This window comes from Pygocentrus nattereri, chromosome 26 (assembly GCF_015220715.1).
Source record: "Pygocentrus nattereri isolate fPygNat1 chromosome 26, fPygNat1.pri, whole genome shotgun sequence".
Lineage (NCBI taxonomy): Eukaryota > Metazoa > Chordata > Actinopteri > Characiformes > Serrasalmidae > Pygocentrus > Pygocentrus nattereri.
In genome coordinates this window covers 29,122,288-29,142,500 of record NC_051236.1, presented here as the reverse complement: position 1 = coordinate 29,142,500, position 20,213 = coordinate 29,122,288, and the positions used below count along the sequence as shown (strand labels likewise).

The 20,213-nt window shown below is 42.5% G+C and overlaps 1 protein-coding gene across 1 annotated transcript; it reads left to right on the top strand.

Annotated features, from left to right (window-relative positions):
• Positions 1-13,218: 13,218 nt before the first annotated feature.
• Positions 13,219-18,476, top strand: barhl2 (BarH-like homeobox 2). Its single transcript, XM_017715580.2, has 3 exons — positions 13,219-14,274; positions 16,145-16,370; positions 17,527-18,476. Exons 1-3 carry the CDS (start codon positions 13,719-13,721, stop codon positions 17,825-17,827), a joined length of 1,083 nt encoding a protein of 360 aa, XP_017571069.1. The 5' UTR covers positions 13,219-13,718; the 3' UTR covers positions 17,828-18,476.
• Positions 18,477-20,213: the final 1,737 nt, after the last annotated feature.

Genomic DNA, 20,213 nt, shown 5'->3' with positions numbered 1-20,213 from the left:
GCCCTGTAAAACAAGTTTAACCACAAAACATACAGGGAGCACTCATACAGGGATCGCACATCAATAGCATTGACATACAGTCTACTTTGAAATGGTCTACATCTTTCCAGCACTCTTCATTTAATAATTCATAAGGTTCATGTGAGGTCAAGACAAAGTGATGTGGAATGAAGAACATTGAGATGCATCGAGTCTATATTCATGAACACATACATTTCACTTTATACCAAAAATAAACAAATATCAAATGGCTTTAGTGCAGGTTATTGAGACTTACTTTTGCTGTAAGTCATGTGTGGGTGTATTCTCCTGAGCATGTAGATCTACCCTTAGAGATTACTACAGCCAACTTTGTTTACATCTGAACTGCTTCGTGCAATACAGCACACTCTGAGTCTCAAAGTGTTTTTTAATAAAGTCTTTATTTGTTGCAGGCAGACTCCACCCGTATGTTTGGCTGCCTTTGAGTTGACATGTCCCTGTGTACAGTTTTACAATAATGCACTGTAATACAGTCACAAGAGACCTCTAGCTTTCATTGAGGAACCAAGAACCAGGTTTGTACCTGGAAAACTTTGAAGTTACCTAACAAACTCCAGAAACACTACATATCTTGGCGTAATGCTAACGATTGAAAATTCATAAGCATTGGTACAGCTGCGCTTGTATGAAAAGTCAACCAGAAATCTTTTTTTTTTTTTTTTTTTTTTTAACCTTATTAGTTCCCTGGAAGTATTATTTTCAATTTATCTTATGATATGATCTATCATACTATAAAAGACAAAATTCTTGTTTCCCTTCATTTTACATAAAAATGTAATGGCTTTTGCCCGCCTCGTAAACATCTTCTCATTTTTCTTTTCATCATGCAGCTGTGGGCAGGTAAAACTAATAGTAACCCCTTTCCGTAAGTTTGAAGGTCTCTTAGTTTTTGCTCTATGTATTAATTTTTATCAGTGGTGTTGATTGAATATAGTTTAAAGTAAATGTGTGTGATTTACAAAACTGGGAGTGAAGTAGATTTTCATCTCTACAGCTGAGTAAGTCAACATTTATAAAATCGTTTTGTGGTTAAATGCTCTATGCTTCATTGTGGCAGTTGTACATAATTGTTTGATGTGAACAAAGTTGTAGGTGGTTTGTCTGATTTCTCTCGGCACAGCAGTCTTTGAGGAGAGATGTGAATTGTTTTCACAGCAGGGAGCGCTCCTCCCTCTTTCACCCCCATTGCTCACTAGCAGCTCAACACAGAGTCATAACATTTCACTCAACAGCCAACAGTCTAGTTACTTTGACAAAAGATTTAAGGCTGAAAAAAATGCATGATATAGTAACGACTGTTTGAACTCACTGTATCATGGGAGGTGAAAATGTAGTAGGCCAGTGAGAAGAAGAAGGCCAAATATGCTGATCTGGTGGTGCCACAGACAGGGGTGGCGTGCTACCTTCATGCCTATAGAAGTAGGCTGCAGAGGTTTTGTGGGCTATTCACTTTGCAAAACATGCATGAGAAGAGCCGCCGGACAAACAGCTGAGGCAGTTCAGAAAGGCTCAAGATGGCTCTGGATTAAGCAGGGCAATTCGTGGCACGCTATTTCGGCACAGGCTGGGATTTGGTCAACCCTAGTTGGGTCGACTGAGTCTAATTGTTTGATTGTTGAAAGACCCAAAATGCCCAGTGACAGTATCAGTATTATCACTGACAGTGTGCCCAAGAGCATCACATGAAGTTAAAACTATAACACACACACACACACACACACACACACACACACACACACACAAACATTTTGTGACTAAGCAATAAAATTGTGTAATAGGCAAATTTACATTTGGCTAACTTACAATTTGATCATTTTACACAGGTAGGCGAAGGTGGTGTTAGGAGTCTTGCCCAAGGACTCTTATCGGTATAGTGTAGGGTGTTTGCCCAGGTGGGGATTGAACCCCAGTCTACAGTGTAGAAGGCAGAGGTGTTACCCACTACACTACACCAACAAGCAAATCTACAACACTGTGCAGTAACTTAAGCTCATTTGTTTAAAACACACAAAATGCAGTACTGTGAAAAAGTCAGAGACCACTATTTATTTATTTAATTTCCTGTTACAAAAGACATTTAGTGCAAGTTCTTCATTTTTCACCACCAGGAGAAAAGTAGAAAACATATTTACTAGAAAATTACATAGACATGGCACATTACAGTATGAAACTAAATACACTATAACATTTTTCAGTATTTATTGTGTCCACCTTTTCCTTTATCATAGCTTCCAAGCTATTTGGGAGACCTGCTTTCAGTTTTTCAAAGCAATCTGCAGGGATATTTTCCCTCCAAGGTTCATTCTTTTAGAAGTTGGTTGTGTTTTACTTCTCATGATTCAAGTAGTTTTGGAAACTCCTGTTTTTCACGTACCTTCCTTTGTCTTTCTCCTTTCTATAAAATGTGTTATCTTTTATCTTATCTCCTTACAGATACAGAAAAATGACTAACTGGTACTTAATGGGCATTTTGAAAGGAAATTAAATAAATGAAAGATGGTCGTTGACTTTTGGACAGCACTGTATTTTGTGCGTTTTGTACAAATAAACTTAAGTTACTAGAGAAGTTAACCGAGATTAACTTGCATGAGTCAAAGCAATTCTTTATTCCTGAAAAATCAGTTGAGTAAAGTCGACGAAGTAAGCTTTACACTGAGCTCCTCAGGCCATTCCACCATTACAGTCAGACGAGCCCATAGTCTGAGACCAGTTTCTCTCATCTCCACTCTAAACAGGAGCAGTTTAGAAGGCCAAAGCAACCTGATCTCACAAACGCAGCTATGGGCAAGTTCCAGCCAATCCCCAGACATCTTTTACAATGTTGAGGTCCCATAATGCTGTGGGCACTTTAAAGAGCCCTTCACAAACACCATCACAAACACACACACACCCACACAAGCACATACACACTCACTGCGTTGACCCTTGAGACCCGTAAACAATTTTCCTGATAGGAAAGAGAAACTTCTCACCTCCTTCTTCACAGTTAAACATGTAGTTTACAGGGCAAAAAAATGGCACACTTACATACGAGTAACAAAAAAAGAACGATCCCTTGCAGGCTAAGCTGCTCGTACATCATTAAGCCTGAAGCACCAGTGTTGTACTGCAAACGCATCTCTGTGAGAAGAGGACCAACATGGCCTTTGCAGGTTTTTCTTGACAGCTGCTGTCTAAAAACACCATTATGCTAACTGATCTAAGAAAAATGATATTAAGAGGTTTGGCAAACACACCTTGACCTTGTTATTTTTGAATACAAGACACGTCTACAGTGGAGTGCAGATTATATTGATAGCTATGATACAGACTGAGGGAAGACTGCTTTAGTCAATCAATGAAACGTTGGATCTTCATAGCTTATTGACTGTTACTCGCACGCACATATTTTTTAACATTTTTGAACTTTCTTCGCATTTACCATGCTCAAGCTTCCTCAAGATGAAAAGTCCTCTCTTTCTTTGATATCCCCCAGCCTTATGTCAGGCTGAGTGACAGGTGGGCTGAAGCATTGGGGGGGTGTGGATAGAAATCCTGAAATTGCCGCTGAAAACCCGTCTTTGTCTCAATCTTTCGCCCTGGGCTGTGGGCGTCGGAAACAGAAGCCCATCAATTAGGTACCAAATGTTTATCAAAGCCGCTGATTAAATGCTTTGCTCAGCGTGTAACAGTCCATCCAAAAAGCCAGATGCCCCAGTCTTCCTCTAAACAGCAGCCGAGGGTGGAGTGCTAAAATATAAATGAAAAATTTCAGGTACACCTGTAGACAAGCACATTCTCATATATCTAAACATGTCCATGTATCGCTCTCTATTACACGTTACAAAAGTCAGAAATTGCCATATAATATGGATGTTTCAGTATTTAGAACATCCAACCTTTGCCTTGAAACACTTGCTTTCAGTGTTTCAGAGAAATCTGCAGGGATATTTGTCCACAGGTCTTTATTTTTCACATTAACAACTTTTTGACAGCTACACATCCTTTCATACTCATAGTGTTAAGTGGTCTTCTCACAGTGGAGGGATGGACAGAAACACCATGGATTTTTTCAGATCTCAGTCAAGGAAAGACATAATTTTCTCCTCTCTCTGAAAAATGAAAGTTTTAAGTATTGTTTATCTCATCATAACAGTTTTGGTGGTCTACCCGGTCTTGCTATTAGAACTCTCCTATTTTCTCTATATCTTTTAATCATGTTATGAACAGTGTTGGAAACTTTCCTCCTTATTTTCCTTTGACTTTCCCTTCTGTGTGCAAGTGGATTCTTTTACATCTAATATCCTCAGAAATACTGCCTGAAAAAATACACATAATGGCTGTTCTGGAAGTTGATATGATGGGTGGGACTTTTGAACAGTGTTGTATATATATGCAAGTAGCTAGATGTAAATATAACATAACACAAAGTTAAAATGGAAAAATAATGGATGTGTGTTTTTCTTTGGACAGCAATGATACATGTTATGCATACGCAAGTATCTATGATAAAAATATGTTCATTATGTGTTATTTATATGTGCATAAGTATCTAGATGTAATACAATTGTTCTATTCCTATCCTTAACTTAATCCCATCCTGAACCTCAGCATCTATAAATAAGTTTATTTTTTCATCTTAATTTCAAAAATTTTGTAGAAAACACTTTACGAAGTCGGGACCATTATATTGCTTCTGACATTGTGGGTTAGCTTAGCCTGTTTTCAGCAGTGTTTTCCCTACAAAGTCAGGACATTGTTGTCCTGAAAACGTATGAAAACAAACACATGCACACACATACCCCCCTAAGGTGCCTCTGGAAAACTTGGACCATCAAATGGCAACAGCATCTGACTCTAAGCAAGCAGAAACATCAGACACCCTTTGTAGTCACGCTAAAGAGACGCAGTCTCTGAGATGTGTTGTTATTCTCGCTCCCCTCTCCTCTTTCTCTTTCTTTTCCTGCCGGACAAGAAATAGACAGCCCCTCTCGGCCTGGGCCAGGATGGCGCTCCTCTGGCCGTTTCTTTGCCGTGTTTTGTTTCAAAAGGCCAGTGCAGTGCAGACAGAGCGTGTGGCCTGCAGTGGGCAGCCTGGGGCCATGCTAGCCTCAGCTGCTCCGTCACCCAGGGACTGGCCTAACGTCTCCTGACTGCACTTTGCTGCGTCTCCTTCATGCGGTCACATCACATCAGTTCGCTGGCCTGTGACAGCAGTACCACTTCCAACTTACAGCATTTTGCAGCTATCTTCTGCTTTCATGCCACAATTCTGTGGCTGTATACCGGCCGGGCCACTGCACTGTACGGCTTCAGATATGAGTCTTGTGCGACGTCGTACAACTGGCCAGAATTTTTTTTTCTGCGTTGTTATTCATGCAAGAGGAATACCCCCCCCCCCCCCATATCCCTCCCTCCTCTACTCCTGTTTTCTCTCCTTCCTCTTCCGTAGCCTCACATTTGAAACTCCAGATAATAGGCTTTGACTCCTGGCTGCACGTTTATGGGTCTTTTCATGTTATCTGCTTAGCTCATAGCGTGGAGCCGAAGAACACAGACTTCCAGTGACAGGCCAGCCAGTCAGCCGGGCGAGCCTGTCAGGATCTCTCATACACTAATGATTTCCCTTTAGTCTATTTTCTGTCTCATTGGCCGTTTCCTTCAAAAACAAAATTGCTCATTTAAATTCTCATGCCTGGGGCATTTTGGTCTTCAAATATTGTTGGAAAGTGAAAGGATTAGGCAAAATATGCTTTTTTAAAATGTTAATATATTTTCTGGTTCACTTTCTCCTCTGAGGCCAATTAGAGAATTTCTGCTGGCTGCATTAATGTCAAACTGACATCCCCAGCTATAATTACACTGTGCTTGAAACCCAACTTTCACTTGTGGGTAGATGAGTGCGCTTGGCAGTGACACAGAGCCTCGCTCTGCCAGCTTTTGATCATTTAATCATTGCTTTGCTTTGCTTTTGCTTTTCTCTTTCTCACTCTCTCTCCCTCTCTTCTCTCCTCCTGCCCCGCTGCTGCTCCTTCATCGCTCTCACCTTTATTTCCTCCTGCCCTTCTGCTACCAAAAAAGCATGTGTTGCCCCTTTCATTTGTGCATGGTTTTTTTTCTGCACTATGCTTTTTCTCTCTTCTTTCTCTGTCCCTCTCTTTCTTTTCATGTCTTTTTATTACTCTTGGACATAAACTCACTCAGAGAGGGACACTACAAATAAAATAATAATTATAATAGATAAAGATAATAATAATAATAATAATAACAATAATACAACAATGATAACGTCAAATTTATTATAATAAAGTAATATTATTATATTAATATGTATGTAATGTATGTATAATACATATTGACATTATAGCAATATGTAATATTTGTAATTGTTTTACTGTAGTATTTTTCCTATAAGTACTATTATTATTATTATTATTAAGAATAATATTATTGTTATTATTGTGCTATTATTGTTTTATTAAAATTACTACAGTTGCTTTTATGATTATTGCTATTATTTTATCATTACAGCTTTTCTCTTCCTTTCAAAATTCACATTTTTAATTGTTATTTAATTAAATTAAATAATTTTAATTATTTTATAAAAGAGTATGAGCTAGGTGTATTTCTATGGATGCTACAAATAAACAAACAAACAAACAAACAAACAAATAAACAAACAAATGTCTTTTTTTCAAATACTAAAGCATGTGTTGTTAATGTGATGACACATTCATCTGAAACATACTACTTTGGAAGTGACCACACTACTAACCACCTGAACCTCAAAGGTAAATGAAGGTTCGGACTTGAAAGTCCACGGTGAATGTGTGGCTTGGTGGGTGTGCAGTATGCTGGGTCTCAGTGGGCTTTGGCAGGGGCGTCCCACGCTTTCTTAAGCACACAGACAGGCATAGGCTGAAGAAGAGTCAGGCTTGGAGAGCTGGGCTTGCCCTGGGTGTCGGGCTAAATTTGGATGACTGCCGTTAAGATCCTCAGTAAACAAGAGATATCCCCCATTTAGCCTCCAACAGCCTGTCAGATTTGATGCCTATCACAATAATAACCCAGGGACGGTTTTAAATTTGAGCAGACCTGTGTTGGACAAAATCAATCTGCCTTTTGATGGCTTGAAAGGAAATCACTTGCACAGTTCGCCCAGCGCTTGCTCAGTGTCCACCCCCCCCATCAGTCTCCATGCCTGTATCTCCTCCTCTTCCCTTTCTCCCCCTCATCTGTCTTTGGCTGTGTTTTAGTCTTTTTCCACAAGCTCAGGTAGGATAACAGGAGATGGCAGCAACCTCTCCCGACCCTCTGGTTACCTTTGCAAAGTGTGACCACCACAGGCTCAGCATTTATTACACATGGATGCAAACCACCAAAATCATCATATTTGCGTTTAATGTAAGTACAACAAAATTTTAATGTAAATCGACAAAAATGGAGATACAAGGTTTTCTTCTGACAGCAGTGATATATATATATATATATATATATATATATATATATATAGGACTACAATGCAACAGGAAAATGAGTAATAAAGAAACATGTGTCTCCAAAACAGTTACTTTACAGGAGAGGGCAAAAATGTTCTTTACTTTCAATGTAAGTTAATGGAAAAAGATTTTATTGTAAGCAATACTGGAGCATTTCTTTGGTCCAATCATCATGAAATCTTCACACAATGTAAAGGACAGCCGGTGAGCTCAAACGATGCAGAAAAGTAAAACTCACAAAAAACACAGATACAGGTTTTTCATTGGGCAGCGATGATATATATCTATAAACAAAGAAACAAACAAAAACCCTAAAATATAACAAAAACTAAACTTTGCCACAGGCCACATTTTATGGTTTATTTATTCCAATAGGTTAAATTCAGCAAATAAACAGTAATCATACATTAAAAATTTACAAAAGTGTGTAGAGGATCAACCAAACATGCCGCTTGCCTTTAGCTCACAGTCAAGCTAAGCTGTAAAGCTCATCTGTTTCTGACTAGGATAATTTGTGTTGTCCATGTTGTTGCTCATTGGTATGTAGCCAAGCTCGCATGCTTGGGGGCTGGCTGTGAGTGACTGACAGCTTCGGTGATTAAGTGATCGTAAAAGACCCCTTTCCTCTGTTACAACAACCTCGCAGAGGCCGGTGTGAGACAGGAGCGCGCAAATCAATGAGCTCTCCGCAAACAAACCGCAGACTAGCAGGGCAAACCAACAAAGACAAGGCCAGCATGGTCCAGTCACAGCATACACTGCACAGCAAAAAACGCCCCTAAGTGTTGAATCAACACTTACAGTGTTACATTCCATGTTTCACCGTTCATTTGGGTCCACCTAGACTTATATGACCACTAGGTATTAACACACCACTGAGGATTTTGATGTGTGTTGAAATTTGCTGCAGGTTTTACCCTGGAATGAGTGGATGACCAGTTCACTTAAATAAAGCAAGACAACAGCTTTTTTTTTTTTTTTTATTCCATCTTTATTTTGACGCTTATATTCATGTGGTGTCCCTTTATCTCTGCATTTTAGCATCCGATTTAAGTATTAAATCCTATCTGTGATGGATGTCTCACTCAGATTGCCATGCCTTCATACTGTGTCCTTCCACACGGCTTATTATTTCTCTTCCTTGTGTGTCTTTGGATTAATACCCAGGCTGCACTTCAAATTAAACTTGAATGTCACATGTTTTATTACAGAGTAAATTCAGGCACGGGTGACAGAGGGAGAGGGAGAGAGAGTGTATGAGAGAGAGAGAGAGAGAAACACTGTTAAGACCTGGTAAAAAACTGTAATATTGAGATCTAATAAGCCACCCTTGTAAATGTCACATTGCACACAGAGCACTAACCTTTCACACAGGAACTTCTAAAATATGATTTTTATGTTGATTTTTTTGACTCAAGATATCATGTTCGTCTCCTCGTCTGCCGAAATGTGATGTTAGACATATTTAGTGAGAGACGGCTAATGCGTCTGCAGTCAGGCCAACAGTTGCTGCTCCTGGATGTGTTTGTGCAGGGCTGTAATCGCTCTTTCTTCAGGTACACCACACCTGGGATTTAGTCTACAACGCTTTCAGCTAATCTGTGACCTCACGCCTGCGTGTTAATATACTGGCTGCAAGCATCTAGGCCTAAACTGTTATTAGTGCAAATACTCAAGAGGCACCTGCCATACAAAATGTGTTTTTACGGCCACAGCCACCGTTATCTTTTCCACACAGTTCCCATTAATCACTGTTGCATTGGGTTTAATTGTAGCTCTGTCTAAGAGCACTGCTGTAATTGTAGTTGTGCTATCACTGCTATAAATAGTGTTACCTCCTTTGAGCAGCACATTTATTAATGAAGACTATTTTTGGAGGTTTATGCATGAAGAACAAGGCAATTATCGTTATTACTTTAACCATTTAATTAATGTAACGCGAGTGTATCATATAGACATGAAAACTATTGCACTTTTTGACAGTTTACTCAGTATACAGGCCAAAAATAGTCCCATGGGAAATAAAAGGGTTTCATTTTCGAAGCTGTTTGATGAATAAACCTTAATAATAAACCCTAATAGTCTCATTCTTCACTTAGACTTTACATACTCTTATAAAAATGTGGGGCATTCTTTTGTTGATGAAAGCAAGGGAAAAGTCTATAGTGCTGGGTAGTCATACATATTCATATTCATATTCATGAATATGTACAACAAATTTCATTTATTTTACATGACTGATGCATTTAAGAATCACTTTCGATTCATATGAAGGGCAATATGGACGCATTTAAATTGCTTGTGACAACACACCTGCCCCTAATGTCCACACCTGACATTCCTTTAGGACAGTTAGGTTTGTTAGATGTTTGGATTAGATGTTTAAGCTAATGCGGTTATGCACAAACAATACATTAAACAGAAGCCGTTTGCACTCAAATAGCCTGGCTCTTTTTTTCAAGTGTGCTGTGCAACATATTTTAGACTTCATTTAGACTTTTGTCAGGGCTTTTTAATGAACCCCCTCAGGCCCCTCAGTGTAGTTTATCATCTTCTGGATTTGTGTTGATGTGCTGTGTGAGTTTCAGTGGAACTAGCCAACCAGTTTGCATGTATTATTTTTTCTTTTTTTTAAGTTTAGGCTGCAAATCACTGTTTACACAATGCTTGTCCCTATCGTGACTGCTGTGAGATGTCCACACACAAGGGCGAATCAATACAGTGCAAACTACAATTTCACTGTCCCGTCATCGATCATGCCCCCCTGGCTAATCAGATGATACCCCGACTGGTTGCATTCAATTTGTTCCAGCAGTGCCCTTAAAACCTAATAAAGCGATTGATTGAGGCTCAATGAGGTTGTTGCAATTAGGAAACTGTTAATGAACATGCTGCTTTCGTCTCATGAGATTGACTGGCATGTTCAGCCATCGCTTTGATTTCCCTCAGACAAGCGGGCGAGGAAAGGAAATCAGCTGCCAAATAGATTATTCTCTCATAAATCCAGCGGGACCATATGTTTCAGGCCTGTGTGACAATTAATCTTGTTGACTTACCTCTTAAGGTCAAGCTTGTGATTCTGGTACCATTTTAGTCCAGTCATAGTTTCATTTAGTGACCATTTTGAACGAATGTCGGGCACATTGACCACCTCTGGTTTGAGTGGCCTGTAGCACACAGACTGCGTTGGTGGAATAAACTAAAATAAGACCATGATGGGCGGGTTTCCTGGACCTGGGCTGTGCCTAGTCTTGGACTAAACTGCAACGCCAATGGTGCTTCACCTTTTAAACTTATTTAGTCCAGGTTTAGGCTTAAACTGGGTCTGAGGAACGCATTTGGAATGAATCCGTTTTAGCTACTTAAACAAAACTACTTCAACAAAGGGTCTATTTTGAGAACAGTCTTTGCTCATTTAAACACAAAACTGAGATATAGATGCAATGCAATGTCTACAGGTCCGCGTTCATAGATCCAGAGCGCCAATCTTTAGAGATTTTGGCGCCGTCTTGCGGTGAAAGCGAGTTTGCGCTGGAGCCGCTTCGGTACATTCCCATTAAGAAAAAGGTGCATCATCTCAGAAACGCATGAACTTGCACTTTAATCCAGTCATATTTTACACATTTACCGCCAACGAAATAACAACAATCTCTGTTTATTATATTATGGTTGACATCCAAAAATCAGATAATCGAATTATTTTATTAAGGTGTTATTAAATAATGGTGCAATAACACTATCATGTTCAAACGATAAAGAGCGACAGCGTTAGCTGTGTAGGACTGCACGGAGCGCTAAGGAAAAGCAGCCCATCTGGACAAATGGTTGTTACACAGGCGACCAGTTAAAACTAAGTAAAAGTTTTGACAGGTGTATCAGAATTCCTCGCTTGGGGACACAATTCCAGCGCAGAAGATCCGCGGTTAATGAAATGTTTCCAGTAATCCTGACAGCAGTTAAACACTGTTTGAGGTAGTAATATTAATCATTCCTGCACATCAACGCGACGCTTATAAAAACCGCCGGGCTGCGCGGACAGGCGTGGATCCGCCGGCAGGCGTTTAATCTGCGGAATTTCTATTAAAAAAAAACTAACAAATAATGGAGCTTTAAAAAAAAAAGAAAAATGAGAAACAGCGGCTAATTATAAAGAAAAGAAGCAGCAACTGTAAAAATTCATGAGCGCGAAAAATCTGCACCAAACGTCTCGATCTTACGCCGTTTTGACCCGCGAGAAAATTCAGGTGAATGTTAGGGAACAAACCTATGAGCGGAGTCGCGTGTAGCTCCATCAGTGAGTTCCAGTCTCAGCTCGATCAGCCTCAGAATCGCTCTGGAACACACTCACAACAAACCCGAGACCCAGAGCGAGTGAGTGTGTGTGTGTGTGTGTGTGTGTGTGTGTGTGTGTGTGTGTGTGTGTGTGTGTGTGGTTAAGAAAGCTGCCCTCTTGCTGAAAATGAGAGGCGCATCCCGGTTCGCGCTGGAAGCCGAAAGGAAGCGCGGAGGATCCGCTGCTGCGGCTTTGTGAGCGGCGCGCGGTTTGAACTGGCGCTTCAGTCTGCGCCCACATTCAAATGAGCTCGAATATTAATTAGGCTCGTTATGACGGCGCTAATTAGGACGGAGAGGAGGGCTGATGGGATCAGTGTGGCACTTCCCATCCGTCCGCGGGACGTTCACGCCAGAGTCCAGCATGAACGACATCACAGCCTCATTTCAGCGCTCTCGCTTCAGAGCCGTCAAGAGAGAAACGGGGGTTTGTTTGGAGGAAAATGCAGGGAAGAATGAAGCAAAGCAGCCGAGCAGAATGTCATCTACAATATTCCCCACCATTCTGGCTCCCTTGAGCTATTGAGAGTCATTGCTTTCACTCCAAAAGGCCCTGACACACACAATAACTATCAGCTCATCCCGGCGAGGGGGGCTGGAGCGCGAGCTGCTGCTCCTCCAACACATGTCCCACTCACTCACGTCAACGTCTTGCCTCTGCTCAGAAAATAAAATCACAGTCGTAATCATAATAATAAATAGATGGAGCTCTCGCTTTGGCCAGTAATGACGTTTCCCTCACCTTGTGCTTCGTTTCCTTCGTTTATGTTCACAAAGAGCATCAGATTTAGTTTCAGTAAACTAAACTAAGCTTCAAACTGAAGACCGATTTCCAGACAGCAGGCAATTACGAACAAATTCGATAATAAATAATAAACACCGATAAGTACCTACAGTGCATGCCTGCGCTTACAGACGCGCCGTGCTGGTCTTAACATGAAAAGTGCCTGTTATTGTGCTTCGAGCACACGCGTGGTTCATTGATATTAATTGTTATTTTATGTATTTGTGTATATTTTTATACATTTTAAGCCGTTTAAGGCTCAATCTGAGACTGTAGAGGGAGTTTTGGGCTCTAAAAAGAAAAAAAAGAGCATTCAGATTTGTCTGAGCCGCTCTGAGAGGCTCTCTGATTGGCTGGATCAGGGTCCTGTCACGATCTGGCCAATGAAAAGAGAGAAAGGCGGGGGGGAGGGGGGGCGGCAAAACACGAGGAGTGTGTTATAATAAAGGAGAAATAACAGGCGCGCGCGCGCGCTCGCACGCACACGTACAAGCCGGGCCGTGACGTCACCGGAGGAAGTCATCGGCGAGCCACACTGGAAAGGATTTTACTAGCAAAAAAAGGAGAGAGAGAGAGAAAGAGAGACAGAGAGAGACAGAGAGAGAGAGAGAGAGAGAGAGAGAGAGAGATGTCGAGGAGTTTAGAGCCCCTGCGAAAAGCTCAACTTTAAGAGAAAAAAGTTCAATGAGCAGAACAACAACAACAACACAAAAAGAAAAAAAGAGACAGGGAAAAAAAACAGGGACGTGGGAGCTTAACACACACCGCGCTGCTGTCCACTGTTCACACTGAATGTACGAACACCTTGGAGCGCAGAGCATCACACAGTTTCTGAAGGATTTTTTCTCCAGTTTTTTGCTTGTTTCTGAAATGTTAGCTCGCTCTTCTCCTCGCTCTCCTCGCTGGCTTCCACTTGGTGCGTAATTTGGCGACGGTTTTACGCGCCGTTTGGTTTCGTGCTCTTGTTTCGGTTTTGTTTTTGTTTTTTTCTTCTCATTCTTTCAGTTTTTTTCTCCTCATTTCGAGCCAAATGGAGGAGAAAGTTGTGATGAAAGCTCCCTAATCGCAGCTGCCTGACCATCATGGAGGGATCCAGCGGGTCTAGTTTCGGAATAGACACTATCCTGTCCGCGTCCAACCCGTGCACCTCTGCGCTCATGAACGGAGACTTTCGTGCGGATTACCGCGGACAGTCCACCCCTTCTCCGTGCTCGGAGGTGGACACGGTGGGCACGGCGCCCTCCTCGCCCATCTCGGTCACCGCGGAGCCTCCCGAGCCGCACGGGCTCCTCCAAGACGGCCTTCATCACCACCACCATCAGCAGCACCATCAGCACCACCATCATCATCCTCACCGCCAGCTCTCGCCGCAGCCTCAGGCCCCGCGGACTGCCACCTCCTCTTTCCTCATCAAGGACATCCTGGGCGACGGTAAGCCGCTGGCCGCCTGCGCGCCCTACAGCACGAGCGCCGCGGCGCAGTCGCCGCACCAGCACGCGCCCAAGGCGGAGGGGGGCGGACCCGGAGCCGCTGGAGGAGCCGGAGGAGCCGCGGATCCTTTCAGGAGCAAAGCGGAGCAGGAGGAGAGCAGGAGCAAAGCGGAGAAAAGGGAGGACGCGCAGGGAGACAAGTGCAAAGGTGAGAGGCTGAACCCCGTTCGGCGGAGGAAAAGAACGACGCGCTTTGGGTTATTTGTCTGCCCGGATTTGTTAAGATGAATAAAATAACAGAGTCGTTTCGGTGGAGTTTATCCCCGGAGTTTCAACCAGCTCAATATTTTAAATCTGAAAAAAAAATGTTTTATAAATTTACAGATTTATAAATGAAATTTTAGCCCGGAGAAAGTTATTTTCGTCCTCTGTTCACGTCAATCAAGCGAAATTTGTGCTCGTGTCACTACCAGCAGACTCAGCACCTGAAAAGTGAAATGAAATGTGAGTCCTCCTTCATTTCACTGAGTTATCAGATTCAGTATAATGCAGGTCAGATTCCAGCGGAGTTTCAGTAGACTCGTCATTTTAAGGCCCGTATTTAAAATGTTAGAGAAAAAATCCTCATTAATTTTTTTAAAGATCATTTTATTTCGTTTTATTTTCTCTCTTCTTTCCTTTATTTGTCATCCTGCGGCAGAGTGGCCTCCATCTGTACTTCACAGCAGAGGCATCAGGGTTTGGCTGGCGCTGCTCGCTGTTGAAGTTTCTCAGTAGTTTTTAAGTCTGAGGCTGTTACACCATCACATTTCGTTAATGCGCAATTTTGCACTGAACTGGTCTCTTTTAGCAGCGCCCTGTTAAAAGACTTGATCTGTTTTCATCAATTTCCTCTTAAACCGCTTCAGAGTCCCAGCGCAGTTCAGACCCACCACAGTAGCGTTTCAGTAAGCTCCGCGTTTTAAGACCCCAGTTTACTGGCTTTATTACACCAGACGAAATAAACGGGAAGGGACGCTTTAAAGAGCGGTGTAGTTTTCAGGGTGGAGGCGGGGAGGCCTGCTCGCTTTACTGCCACCTCAACACGAAAACCTGCACAGATCCAGCAACATTCAGTCCAGCCACACGTCATATTATAGTCCATAACTACACAGAAATAATACAGTATTTGGGTTTGTGCGTTTGGTAAAGCCACGAAGAAATGCTATAAAATAGCCGTTTGGTAGAAAATAAACGGGAGAAAATTTAAAGACAATAAAAAATGATCTGCGATAATTTCCAGTCTTTTTATTTATTTATTTTTTGCAGTGCTTTGCGTTTAAAATGTTTTGGCATGTTTGAAATATAAATGAAATATTTGTTGGCAGTTTCAACATTTTTCCCCAGCCGTCTCGGTCTGTTTGAAACATTCGCCGCATTTTGACACTTTCGACAACAAACCTGATCTAAATGAGAGCACCGTTCTCCAGTCCAGGCGTCTTACCCGAGTGCTTTTAGTTGTGTAAGAGGTTGAAATCACGCTGTCACTGAGCTCTCTCTGATATTAGCATAACAGATGTAAAGCCTGCTGAAGTTGCCCCGGTGCTGCAGCCTCCCTAGTGGGGCAATTAGAGAGATTATTGTTCTTCCTAGAGGGGGGATCATAGAGCGCCACAAAAACACTGCTACAAATAGAGATGGATCCAGCCATCGATTCTATACCTTTACCTTCTGCTTTATTTCGCCTTCACCTCCTTTTTCTCTCGCGCCGACACAGAGTTTGTGCTTTTGTTTATTTTCTGTGAATCTGACGCCGGCGGCGATGTTAACGCTCATTACCCATCAGACATTTTAAATAATCCCATCGAAATCAGGCCCACATTCACCACGTCTACCATCAGACTGAACTGTCCTTAAAGATAAACGCAGAGTCTCAGCCTTTCCTCATAACGCCGAATCGATATGAATCGTATTAATGGGAATAAACTAGTCCGTATATGAAAGTGAGCGGCACTAAATCTGCGCTGCATAATTATTGTTTTTGTATTATTTGAAGTATTCTCGACTAAATGGTATTCTCGTTTTCCGCTCTTTTTCAGGCACTAAAGAGGAGGGGGATCGGGAGATCTCCAGCTCCAGAGACAGCCCCCCGGTGCGTACTAAGAAGCCCCGGAAAGCGCGCACGGCCTTCTCGGACCATCAGCTGAACCAGCTGGAGCGCAGCTTCGAGCGGCAGAAGTACCTGAGCGTGCAGGACCGCATGGACCTGGCGGCGGCGCTCAACCTGACCGACACGCAGGTCAAAACCTGGTACCAGAACAGACGGTAAGACCCCCGCTGCCCCCTCACTTCACACCTTTACAGCAGCGAGAACTTACCCCGCTGGACCATGACCCGCCATAATAGTAACAGTAACAACAACAACAACAACAACAACAATAATAAATAATAATAATAATAATAATAATAATAGTGGTGTTGCTAATCACAATTAATCACCATTAATGGAGACGGCTGGCGCCTGAAGTTCGTCAAACCAAATTATTTTATTCCTGAATATGAAATATCAGCTCGAGCTCGGCGGTCCGGTGGACCCGTTTTTATGCAGTCCGGCGTTCTGCGCGTGTAACGGGATCTTATGATCGCGCGCTTTAAATCAACAGATTTTAGATACCTATTCGTCACGTGCAGTTTCAGTGTTTTATGTATATGTTGATTTATTTTTGCAGCCAATGTCCAGTTATTATAACGCGGGTTTCAGGCTTTACCTGAAGAACAGAATGAATGTGATATAATAAACAGAAGAAGTTAATAAGTTAAAAATTAATAATGTTTCTCTTTTTTATTCCAACGTATGACGCTGTGAAAATGAAAACTTTCTCCAAAAACAACAACAAAAAACTTTTTTCCGTTCCTTTTGTTCTCTCTCTCTCTCTCTCTCTCTCTCTCACACACACACACACACCCACACACTTTGCTAATACATGAAATTATCAGTTACTAAATAAAAAAATGAATTAATTAAAAATCTGAATATTCATAACTGCAAACAGCTTTTAAAGCCCGAGCTGTGCTGCTGCTGCTGGAACCTCAGAACATTTTCACTGCAGTGCATTTCTTTCTTTTTCTTTCATTCGTTTTGTTTCATCTGCATTTTTACAGTGTGATCTCATTTTAAATGCTAAATTTCTGCTTCATTCTCAGCGCAGTTTGACGAACACTTCATCAATGACTAATCAACACTAATAAATCAATAGTTTTAATACGATATAATAATATAATAATGCCAATAATCAATAATCACTCACAGTAATCAATAATAATCCGCAGTTTTCACACAAAACAGCAGCTGATCGGTGTTTTCTCACAGTCGGGTCGGTTTTAGAGGGGCGTGTGGTGAAGTCTTCAGTGATCAATAACCGATCCTGGTCTGTATGGATCACTTGACTAATCACGGCTGGGTGTTGTGTGTCTCGTGCAGGACTAAGTGGAAGCGGCAGACGGCGGTGGGTTTGGAGCTGCTCGCGGAGGCGGGGAGTTACTCAGCGCTGCAGCGGATGTTTCCGTCGCCCTACTTCTACCCCCCGGGGCTGCTCGGGGGGGTAGACGGCAGCACGGCGGCGGCCGCAGCGGCGGCCATGTACAGCAGCATGTACCGGAGCCCCAGCGCGCCGCATCCCGCGCTCCATAGACCGCCGCTCGTGCCTCGTGTGCTCATCCACGGGCTCGGGGCGGGGGGGCAGCCAGCCCTCAACCCACTGGGGACCCAACACCCCCGGTAAAATTACCCAGGGTGGCGGGGGGGGAGTTTATAATAAAATAAAAACAAAACAACAATAAAAACAATTTAATCAATGAACAAAGACATTGAGAGACTGCTGGAGGACGAGGAGGATGAGGAGGAAGAGGAGGACGAGGAGGAAGAGGAGGACGAGGAGGACGAGGAGGAAATTTTTTTGCAAAAGACAATTGAAAGACTGCTTGAGTGAAAAAGAAGAGCAAGACGCTGGTGATGAAGATGAAGAAACAGCAAAGTATTATTTAATATGGAGCAGCTGAGCTCCAGTGAAAAAGGACTGACCACGTGACGGACTGTTTGTTCGTTTGTTTGTTTGTTTGGGTTTTTTTTGTTTTGTTTTCCTTTCTTTTGTACAAATACACTTATACTAGTAAATAAACTTACAAAAAAGTTTATTAGACGGAAAGAAAGGGTTGAATAAAGACAGAATGATAAAGAAGAAGAAAAGGGGATCCGAGAGGTTTTGTGTTGTAAAGCACGCGCAGGCACTAAAGTGATTAATAATGACTCAATAATGCAGATCAATGAAATGAAAAGGAGGCTCCGCTGTACTGAGCGCTCTGCTGCTCCAGGCCTGAGAACCTTCTTCAGCCATCAGATCAGATTATTACATTTTAATAAAGCACCAATTAAACAACTTCCGGCCACTTCAGTCGAATTATAACTGTGTTTTTAAACCTCTCCGAATCACCTGTGGCCGTGACGTCACGGCGGCCTGGTCCATAATAACGTTAATATTCCGCTTTCATGCTGGAGCCAAGAGCGCGAGCTGGAACTCGAATAACCAGAAACGGCGCGGGCGCGAGAGTGCGAGTTAACGAGCTCCAACTTCTGGACCGCTCTCTCCTTCGAGTGAACGCGCGCCACGTGAACGCGCTTTGAGTTCTGGAACGCTTGCCAGTTTGAAGGCCGAGCGCTTTAGTTTTGGAACGCGTTCTGGTTCTAGAAGGCGCAACTGTAACGCACGTCCCCCAGCGCACTGCGCGAGACGCAAAATGACCGCACGAACTAACACAGTCAGCCGCATCGGCGCGAAGCAGGAGCGCAATAATAATAATAATAATAATGATAATAATAATAATAATAATAATATTGTTATTATTGTTGTTATTAATATTATTATTATTATTATTATTATCTAACCATTTAACTGTTATTAACATGTTTTCATGTAGAATTATTTCAGCACCTTTATAAACCGCTCCACTCCAAAAGTAGACACAGGAAAGACACGTTATTATTATTATTATTATTATTATTATTATTATTAATGTTCATATATAATCGGCGTTTCACTCCTTCGCTGTGGCCGTTGATAAAGCCTCCAGTCTAAGTGTAACAGGGGGCTACCGCATAATAAAATGTTGGCACCCCTTGGGTCTAAAAGTTAGACAAGCGAAGATGTGCACGCGCCACATTTCAATGAAAAACTGAATTATTAAGGGCATAAAAAAAATCAGCACCGCCAGAGACAGAAACAGACGCGTTTATAAACCTGGGCTACTCACACACACCGCGCTCCACCACTGCACCTGCAGATTAAAACGGGTTTTATCGGTTTTAAGGGTGATCTCGTTCCCCCAGCGGGGCAGCGAGGCAGCGAGGCAGCGGGGCAGCGGGGCAGCGAGGCAGCGGGGCTCCACACTGCGCTTTCCTGTACTAGCGAATTCCACCTCAGGACCCAGCTGACCTCCGCCAGGGTCAGAAACGAAGGGACAGTGGACGCCTCACCTACTTTCGACAGAACGAAAGACAGAAAATGGCCAAGACCTGCAAACCCGCAGGTCAGATGGAGCTGGAGTGAGATCAGACGTTCAGTCCACGAAGGACGGCGAGAAGCGAGGCTTCAGCAGCGCTGCTCTCAGTTCGCCTCACTGACGCACGTCGGCTCTGCCAGACCAAACACAGCGGCACAAACGACGACGACACAGTCTGTAAACTGAGCGGCAGCAACTGCGTTTGCATCTTAAATCCCGCTCTCGCGGAGTTTTGCACACATTTAAGCCAAGAACGCTGAAAGCAGCGCTTGTGTCGCGCATTGGTGAGAATGTGTGCAGAAACTGCGCCATTTGCGCGGCCGACGAGCACAAGCAGCCTAATTAGAGCGCACATGTATAATGTAGGCTAAAGGCCCCGCGGCGAACTTTGATTTTCTTTTTTTTTCTTTTCTTTTTTTTTATTTGCACCACCACTAAGGACAAATATTTTACCGCGAGGGGAAACGGAGCTGCAACAGAAGAGTTCAGCGGCAGAGCTAAAATTAATATTATTAATAGCACCATCCGCATTAGATGTTATCACTTTAACCGTTATTTTTATCTTCTGCAGATTAAAAATTTATTTTAAAGTTTATTAGCTTCGCACATTTA